This window comes from Zingiber officinale, chromosome 6B (assembly GCF_018446385.1).
Source record: "Zingiber officinale cultivar Zhangliang chromosome 6B, Zo_v1.1, whole genome shotgun sequence".
Classification (NCBI taxonomy): Eukaryota; Viridiplantae; Streptophyta; class Magnoliopsida; order Zingiberales; family Zingiberaceae; genus Zingiber; species Zingiber officinale.
This window is the reverse complement of record NC_055996.1, coordinates 108,059,054-108,069,158: the sequence shown is the minus strand read 5'-3', so window position 1 is coordinate 108,069,158 and position 10,105 is coordinate 108,059,054. Positions and strand designations below refer to the sequence as shown.

Sequence of the window (10,105 nt, the reverse complement as noted above, 5' to 3'; positions counted from 1 at the left end):
GAATAATGTATGTTGTTGATCTATAGATATGGTTTTATTTATTGAAAAGAGTTTAAGTTGTTATTTTGATAATGATTTTTGATAATATATATATAGATGAAAAAATATATGCAAGGTGTTATTTTGATAATGATAAAAGAGTTTTTTCAAAAAAAAAATAATTTTTATTTTTTAATTTTAAAAAGTAATTTAATTAATAAGGGGAGGAAAAATCAATAATATAATATAAATAGGGCTTTAATATCTTTCCAACACACTCATTAAATGCTTGCACTGAGCAATCCCACCTACCTTCTCCAAAAAGGCCACCTTTCCATCCTCCCCCTTCTCCTCCCCACAATGCCACCCCTTCCGCCGCCGCACCATGTCCACTTCCGCCGGCGCCTCCTCCTCCTCCCTCTTCTCCTCCCTCACTCTCCCGCTCGTCGTCGCCCTCTCCCTACTGCTCCTCTCCGCCGTCCTCCTCGCCTCCTGCCTTTGCCTCCGCAGCCGCCACCGCAGCATCCCAAACCCTCGCCCCCTCCCTCCCTCCTCGGACTCCCTCGTCCTTCCCCGCATAATCTTCGTCGCAGAGGACGACGACGACGACGGAGGCAATAACGACGGCGGCCGAGCGTCCGGGCTCGAACAGGCGGTCATCAGCTCTTACCCTAAGTTCCCCTTCGCGGCCGCTAAGGGCGGCGATCCCGTCTGCTCGATTTGCCTCTGCGAGTACCGGGAGGGGGAGATGCTCCGCATGTTGCCCGACTGCCGCCACTACTTCCATCTCATCTGCGTCGATGTGTGGCTCCGGCTCAACGCCTCGTGCCCGGTCTGTCGGACGTCGCCGTTGCCCACGCCGGTGTCGACTCCCATATCGACGCCGCTGTCTGAACTTGTTCCGTTCTCGCAATTCGCAGCTGACCGAAGGAGGACTTAAACTGGAAGAATAATGGTGGATTGATCCGGTGAGTCGTTTGCCCCTAAAATTGTTTTACTGAACCTTGTTTTTCTATTTGTGAAAAAGATCAATTTTTTGAGCTATAGATCGAATGTGCCTGTAGCTACATATCGCATGCTTGTTATTTGCGTTAGTGATCTAAAAGTATCGGAGTATAGATTGGATATAGGCAGTCTAATTTTGATATATAAGCAAATAGCTTGATAGTGCATGATATTCACTTTATGTTTGCTTGGTGCAAGCTAGAGTGAAATTTGAAGGAGTCAAGTTCTTCAAGCTATATCGATATTTTAAACTTTAATCAGTAGTTGCTGCAAAAATACTCTGTAGTATGTTCATGAAGTTGGGGGTGTTATATATATGCTCCTCAGTCGTATGGAGTTGATTGAATGGATCCAATTGTAGTTCGAGCTTATCGCAATAACTTAATAATAGTCATGCACCAAGTTACCTATCTCTGAGTATGAAGTTTAGGAAATTATTACGGGAAATCTTGTAAACCCAATTAACATAATAGCTTTTGAGTGTGGTAATCGGTTGGCTTTGTGGGAATACAATCAAAGTCTCTTATTGGAAAGACATAGAAAAGATCATGAGTTTAAAAGGATGAAGATATCTCCATTGGTATAAGGCCTTTTTGGTATAACCCCAAAACAAAACCACTATCATAAGGTCTAACCGCCGATTGTGTATAAGAGCTATAGTCTAATTGAGCCATGTGAATAGAATATTGACCTCAAACAAAGGAAGTGGGAGCTCACGTGTCTGGATCAAGAGAACCAGACATTAGGTAGGAAGTCATGGTGTACAGCCAGGCAGAGAAGCCCTAGTTGTCATTAGACAAGGAAGTCCTAGTAGGTCGATTAAACTGAAGGGCAGGAAGACCTGGTGGATCGATGATCGGACGTCAAATAGATAGACTTTCTGCTTGAGGGGGCGTCATTTGTTTGAGGGGGAAGTCCTAGTAGGTTAATTGGATTGATGGGCAAGGGAGATTGTTAGGGTTGTAAGATTACAAACAAAGTTCCATATTGAAAACACATAGGAAAGATCGTAGGTTTATAAAGGAAAGATATCTCTATTGGTACGAGGTATTTTGTGTAAAACCTAAAAACAAAACCATGAGGGTTTAGATTTAAAGTGGACGATATCATACCATTGTGGAGATATTTAAATTTCTTCTGTCCTAACAATTGGTATGAAACCTTTTGGGTAAAGCCCAAAAATAAAAATCATGAGGATTTATGCTCAAAGTGGATAATATCATACTATTGTAGAGATATTTAAATTCCTTCGATCCTAACAAGTGGTAGCAGAGCAGGGTTGCTCTTCACCGAACTAACCACCGGAAGAAACACGAGTCAGAGCCATCGCCATCACTTGACTGCTATCAGTGCCACTGAGGCTGATACGCATATCGTCAGCTCTTTCAATTTCAACAATCTTCTTAGACTGACGGCTCATTTTTGTTTTAGCATAACCAGATTTTTGAATTCCAGGGCTTTGTGAAATTCCTGTAAACGGACTTGCAGTTCTTTGCTCAAGCTCTTTAATCGCCCTCCTTGGATTAAGATAAATTTGCAGAAGGGTTAGGTAAATATTAGCATTTGCTCTTGATGGTTGTTGGAGTGCCGTATCATAAACATGGTCACAATGAGTACTAGTTCTGGCAATTGAAGCTGCACAATGACAAGTTGTAATTTTTTGTTTATTCAACCAGATAGGAATGAACAAGGTAAAACAACTTTAAACAACTTGATTTTGAAGGTTCAAAAAAGCAGCAGCAGAGCTTGCTTAATACCTTGTGAACATAAAGAGATAATGCTAGCTGGTGCTGATTCAACCGACCAAGTAAAATTGCACGCTCCTCATAGAGAGCATCAATAGGAAGCCGCTTTAACAAATCATCTGCATTATAACCTGAAATGTTGTCGAGGGCAGAAAGCAACTTCCTCCGAGTCGGGGAATAAAGTTTCTCATCCCATTTTTGTTGTTCCTTGAGATCTTTGAACCAGTCAACTACTTCTGAGAGGTATAGATGAACCTTACATGTTATAGGAAAAGTTCAACAAATGATATTCTAGACTAGATAATTGAATAATAAACATAGATAAAGTTCAATACCAGCTCATTTTGAAGCTTTGGGTTGATTGCATTTTCACTCATAGAAAGCATAAGCTCTAAATAGGTTGACTGCATGTTTGGAGCATTCTGCTTCAGGTAAGAATTCACCAGTTCTGCTGGAACATTTCCAGACAAGAAGAGCTCAATAGTCTCTGTTGGGCAGCTTTCAAGAACATTCATTGAGAACTCTAAGACAATCATGGGATCAGTCCTACAAAGAGGCTGCAAAAGAAATAAGTTCAACAAAATTTGTGTCGGAGCTGGCGGCATAAGCAATCATCCCATGAATCTTGCAATAGATCAACATAGGTGTGTCCAATATTTGGTTCCACCCGTAAAATCAAACACAACGAAATTTATTTATTTTTGGTTTGATTTATTAATTTGGTTAGGTTTGATAAATATGGTTCAGTTTCAGTTTCTTTTTCTGAAACTCATTGTAAACTGGAAAATTAAAATATTATTTGTAATGTTTTCATAGTTCAATTTATGAAAAATTTACATATAGCATTATTCTTTAAATTCTAACTAAAAACTATATGATAAAACTTCTTCAATTTTTACACTACTGTATATGATGAATAACTTCAATTATACACAAATTATTCTTCATTATCAATGTTGAACATATCTAATAATTATATATTTAAAGATTAAATTGATAACATGATTTTTATAGTGTTAACACTACATAATAGTTTTGATAAAAAAAAACCTATGCTAATTCAGTTTAAACAAAACTAAACCAAATTAACATGATAATTTTGATTTGATTTCTGTTTAGCTTATAACCTTATTCAGGTTGGTATGGTTCAAAAAAAAAGGATAAAAAATTAGGTGTATCCTTATTAGTTCAATTTGAACCGAATGGACACCTCTAAATCAACGAATGGAATGAAAAGTGATATAACTGGTCAATAGTGAGATGAAGCTAAATTAATACAAAGAAATGGTTTCAAGTGAAATAGGTTTGTTATTAGACTTGTTGGATAGTGAAAAAAGAAATTGTGCCAAATTCAAATGAGAATAACAGTAAGATAAACAAATCTCAATGCATAAAATGATTTATGCTTCTTTTTTGTACCTTGAGATACTCGATAATCATATTTGGCCTGAACTTCATAGTGTGCTCAGACTTTGTTTCTCCACCAGAATTTGATTCCTCAATAAGCTGATTAAGAAGTTTGAGGGCATCACGGTGCATTTCATTGTACTTGTAAAGTTCCAAAAGCACTGTGTACTGACATTTTTCCATAAGAAATTTTTCACAAATCTTCAAGTCACAGTAGTTTGATCCTTTCAGAAGCTCCAATGCACCAGACGGTTGTCCAGTAAGAATCAGAGCTTGGAGAAGAGCAGTGTCGAGTACAGTTGCCATTTCTCTAGCAACAGAGCTGATATGCGTATTACCACGTTTCTGAGAAAGAAAAAAAAAACTTTCTTAGATACCAGAAATTCTCTAGCTTGGAGTTAAGTTGCTACTTTTACAATTTACCAACAACCTATGTTAACATGGACTTGGACTTCAACAAGTATTGTGGCTGGAGCATGATTAAATTGCTTATAGTGATTCAGCATATGCCTGGGAAAAAATCTTTTTGGTATCTTCCAGCTTGGTATGGAAAAAATGTTCTTATAAGTTAAAATTAGGATGGTGTATCTGTGTATGCATCTTTAATGAACATAAATATTGAACATTAAACTGAAACTTAGCAACTGTATCTGTGTATGCATTTGATAGTAAGCACATAGTTTTTTTTTTTTTTTTTGATGAAAAGGCAAATGTATGAATAACCAGCAAAATAGACAATATTGGCCAAGAATAGCTACTCATGTCTGATGAAGTGTTAGATCAGAGTAGATGTCCAAGGACCAGTGTCTATTGGTTTGTCTATAAATGGTCAACGTGGGAAACTAACAAATGTCTTATGAAATTCCAGATCTTCAAAATCAGTAACACAACATATAAAATCAACCATCTCCTTCAATAAAAGTTAAAGATAATGTGATGCACTTAGTAATTGTATCTGTTCATTGTCCATGCACCTTCAAAATATTAAATTATTCATATTGCTTAAAGATTTAACTCCAAGGTTATTCATGACATTCTAGGGACATACACCACTTCATAATATATTATACTAATCTAAGAATTAACTGGTAATAATCAACAGTACTATAAAGAAGAACATATACCTTACTTGAAGCCTTTGGCCTATACGGTTCATATGATGATATACTATCCTGCACAACCTCCTCTGTAACCTCAGCTGTAGCCCTTTCAAATATTCCATATCTTTTCTTCTGCAAGAACTTTACGAGAGCCATAAGGGCATTGTGGTTCATTTTCTTATTCTCAAGCATGGGGTTACCAGATTCATTCTGTTGGGATGGTAAAGATGATTCTATCTCATCTGAGGCATCCGATGAAGCCCTTGAGAGAAGAAGCTCATCATTAGAGTCTACAAACTTCTCGAGCACAGGAATCGTATGCAGATTGGGAAGTAGAATTGATGGATACAGTGACAAAACGTATGTTATATCCACTTGTGAAGCCAGAAATTCTTCCATCGCCTCCTCATAGCTCCCATTATCAAATAAATGATGAGCATATCTAGAGAATGACACATAACACGTCATTTCTTAGGAAAAAAATTTTACATGACTTTGTAAAAGACATAACTATGATTACATGTTAGAAATGCAACAGATGTATAATAAAGAATTTTTTTTGCATAGTCCAATCTCATAAATGATTTCTTGAGCCACATCCATCCAATTTCTCTGCTAGAATATGGACTTGAAACCTTAATTGACAAATTATCAGTTCAATCTTTAAGTTATAATTTACTTCTTAATTCTTATGTCAAACAACTAACATGCAGTACCACTGTAATCAACTGTAAACATCTCTGAAATTATCTAACAAAAGCATAGGTAACAATATATGACTCAGTTATATCATTATATGATACAACAATAGACTAAACTTTGATGCTTTTCTAAGTGATAGGTAGTGAAAACAAAATTATAATTCTCCAGTCAATTAACATATTAAAGACATGCATTCTTAATGAAAATAAATACCTGATATGTATTGAACTTTCTTTGGAAGCTCTAAGTGATGCATCCTCAGGAGGGAGTAGCTTACACAAAGACAAGGCCTCTTCAAAATTTCCAGAAGCTGTTAATTGTACAATCTGTAACGAGTAATCATTTTTTTCAAAATAAAAAAAAAATAAGGATAGTGCTGGATTGATAAATTCAAGAAAAAAAAAACTTGGATAAGTAAGTCATCTGACAAACAAATCACAAGTGGCGTAACTGTGTAAATCACAACTATTTGGAATTTGCTACATCAATCTTATCCTCTGCCAAACTCATGCAAGCTGTATCAAGAACAATATTCAAATCAATCAAGCCACTTTTCATTCAGAGAAAAAAATCAATCAATCTTATCCACCTAAAGAGGATGCAACTTACTAATGTATATCAAGAGAAAAAAAAAACTTAAATGGGCAATTTTATTTCATTTATTGGAAACATAATCATCATGCATAACCCAGTTTTAGACACTCAAAACCTTTCCTAGGAGAAAATAGAGATTCTATTTGCAGGCAGGTCACATGCTATTAAAATAACTAATCAGGTATATAAACTTTTGGTCAAGTGTATGAAGCATACCTGTGCACCAAGAGGTACAGGTAGCAGACAATAAACAGCATTGTTTAATGCCGCAATCAAGGAACTGTTGCTCTGAAGAAGCAAGCGTACATCACGAAGACCAACTGTCTGAATCAATGGATAAGGAGCTCTAAGGGACCGTATCTGTAAAAAGTATGATATGTGAGAATCTTGCAAAATCAATAAAACAATTAGCGAGAAATCAGAATAACCTTTCACTTACCTCAATATGCCTTGGTAGACGACCTATTGCATATGGTTTTTGAATAATAACAGAACCTGGTGTCTCGGACCAGCATATCCTGCCATCTTGAAGAAGCTTTCCATTTTGATCGACAAAAACTCCAATGTTATCCTACAGTCATATATAAGTGTGAATAAATTTTGAGTGGAATTAGTAATAATTAATGAAGTCAATCATATGAAGAAATGTGTCTCCATTTCATTGTTATAAATGCGAACAAGATGCATCATAATTCACGATGTAGAAAGCAAATAAGCATAACTGCAAAAACAATTCTCTAAAGAAATAAGTTTACCTTTTCCCACCAATATTCACTTTGACATTTTAGATTATGACATTTTTATTCATGCAGTGGCCAGTGGGTAAGCAGCAAATCGTGGACAAGCAATTGGTCTATTGGTTTGACTCCCCTTCCCCTTTCTTGGTACTAGCTACACCACCATGCAACTCTTAAAAAAGTTACACATTTGGGTACAGATGTATTCTCCAATGTTTTAATTATGTGCCATAGTAATTATAATCCTTTCATTCTTAGGGACCATCATATTTACAAAAATCTGACATAAGACAAGCAACCAAACATAGATAATTTCAGGTTGATCAACCAAGCAAAAGAGACCCATATGAAACATGCAAGATCATATATAAGCATGGAATCTACAAGAATGTGTACAACAATTGACATTATGAACAACAAGAACAGGCAAAGCACACTGTTTAGAAAAAGGAAGTACTTAAAAAAGGATGCGGTACAAATACAAAAGCAGTTGAATGAAATACAAAGGGAAGATGATTCAAAAAAAGGGAAAAAATCTCAAAAAAGAGTAAGAATATATATATAAAAAAAGGGACTAAATGTATAAAAGGAAACACACACGCATATTACTGAAAAAGACATGGCAGTAGTAAAATGGATAGATATTAAGTGTATATTTTTCACATCATCCTCAACTTTAGAATATTACCGACAATTGGCACTTGTCATCCTCCTACAACCATAATTTTCCACTTCTTAGGCAAAAGGCACTCTTAGGTCATTAGATCAATGCAGCATTCAGGTGAATCAGCAACAAAATGACAATGGTAAAAGAAGTACATTATTACAGACCAAAATCCAAATGAAGATACAAAATTCTAAAATTATCCATAATAAGGTATGTTCTTGTTATCAAAAATGATTTTGCTAAAACTCTATTTTCGTATGCAAATCAGTACATACATGTTTGAGAAATGAAACAATGTAAAAGAAATCTGGCAAATGGGAAAAAAGTAATATACAAAAAAAACCTTTCCAAGAAGCAATTCTTCGGGGGAAAGAGGAGCAACCAATGAAGGAGCAATCCTCCCTGAAGAAAATATCTCTGATAATGCACCAGTGGTACTATTCATTATCATATATTCTCTTCTGACACCGACACATATGTTTTCCCCACACCAAGCCATAGATTTCACTACATCAGGAACACCAAAGTCCTTGATCTCCACAAATTCTCTACCACCTTCAAAAAGAGTTCAGATGGCATCAGTCCTTTATTACGTGCCTATTAAAAGAATGATACAAAAAAAATCAAGACGCCTACTATAAAAAAACATTGAAAAAACTAACAGGCTCCTTTGTGCATGCTTCTATGGGAATCTTAAAAAAAAAGGTTTTCCAAAGTAGACGCTTCATAATAAAACCACAAGTAGATGAATCAAAAGTAAAAATTGGGTGAAATAGAAAAGGGCATGATATCAAAATTGCGTGCAAGAAAGGAGTAAAGATTTACATTCCCACTGTAAAATTAGTAAAAAAGTTTGCCAAAAAATAGTTCTGCTAAGCTTTACCAAAAGCTACTGTTGATACATTATGTCTCTCGCTCTCAGGTTCCAGTTGTAATAAACATTGTCATTTTCTCCAATCCTTATGCTTTATCAATTCAAAGTAGTGAAAACATCCTTATCAAGAAAATCAATCAAGCCTCTTTCTTGATAGCTATTTGATTCAGATTGACAAAGAAGCCAATAAAGAGAAAAAAAAAATCATTAGTTTACTATGGCATTTTATTATTATGCAACAATTGAAGCATTTTTGTAAAGGAAAAAAAAAAACACAAAAATATGACTACTTTTAAAAATTAAGCAAGTAAGGTGTAAACATAAGCATTACAAGTGTTAAATAATTGTGCTCACAGCTAAATGAATTATTAAGCTTCACAAAAATCATATAGAGCACACTCATTTTGCATAAGAATTGTTTCTTACAAGTGCGGGCATCAATTAACCAAACTATGACTAATATAAGGACAAGGTTAGGGCAATCAATTTCCGAAAAACAAAGGGCTGCCTCATTCATGAAACCATAACCTTAGATCACCCAATTGACAAATGAAAGTTGACAACTAGGAAGAAAGTTTGAGAAGGTGGCCGAGTACGCACCATCAAGCCGATAAATTGCGACCCTCTTCTGCCTCCCCACGCAAAGGAATCCTTTGCGGTCATCCCAGCAGAATATATGAGCACCCTTAGTCTTCCCGATCGCCACCACCGTTTCCAGATTGGGGAGCCGGTGGAGGGCGACCCACTCCGAGAGGGAGAGGAGGAGGTCCCGCGACTGGCACACCTCCATCGCCAGCGGGGCCCGCTTCCAGAACCCCGAGACCGTCCTCTCCAAAACGTAGGCCTCCCTCTGGATCTCTAGGTCGTCCGGCGGCGGCCCATCATCGCCACCACCGTCTCCGGTGGCGGAGGAGGGGGCGTAAATGCGGAGGGAGGAATCAGAGCATCCGAGGAGGATTTTGGAGCCGTAGGCGACGGCAGCATCGATCCTCGCCGACGAGCCCTTGAGGAGCTCCACCGAGTCGTAGGCGCTGTGCACCATCCTCTCTCTCTCTCGCTCGCTCTGTCGCGAAATAATTCTAATAGAGATTAAAGGTTCGAGCTGATAAGATTTCCTCCAAGGGCTTCATGGAGGTCTCGTAACCTGACGGTTTAAAATCGTTAAATCGATCCGAAAGCGGGCGGATCTGTCGTAGAAAGCGAATTGTATCATTCATTCTACAGTATCGATTGGATACGATCTTGGCTAATAATGTATATGATTGTCCGTCGTTAATCTCAATAATTAATTACTT

At 36.9% G+C, this 10,105-nt stretch overlaps 1 protein-coding gene and 1 pseudogene across 1 annotated transcript; one reads left to right on the top strand and one right to left on the bottom strand.

The window, feature by feature from the left end:
- Nucleotides 1-261: 261 nt before the first annotated feature.
- LOC121988791 (RING-H2 finger protein ATL67-like) lies at nucleotides 262-2,302 on the top strand. The gene has a single exon (XM_042542446.1). The coding sequence runs from the start codon at nucleotides 365-367 to the stop codon at nucleotides 917-919; it is 555 nt and encodes a 184-aa protein (XP_042398380.1). The 5' UTR covers nucleotides 262-364; the 3' UTR covers nucleotides 920-2,302.
- Nucleotides 2,279-9,883, bottom strand: LOC121991345 (annotated as a pseudogene).
- Between the last annotated feature and the right edge of the window lie 222 nt (nucleotides 9,884-10,105).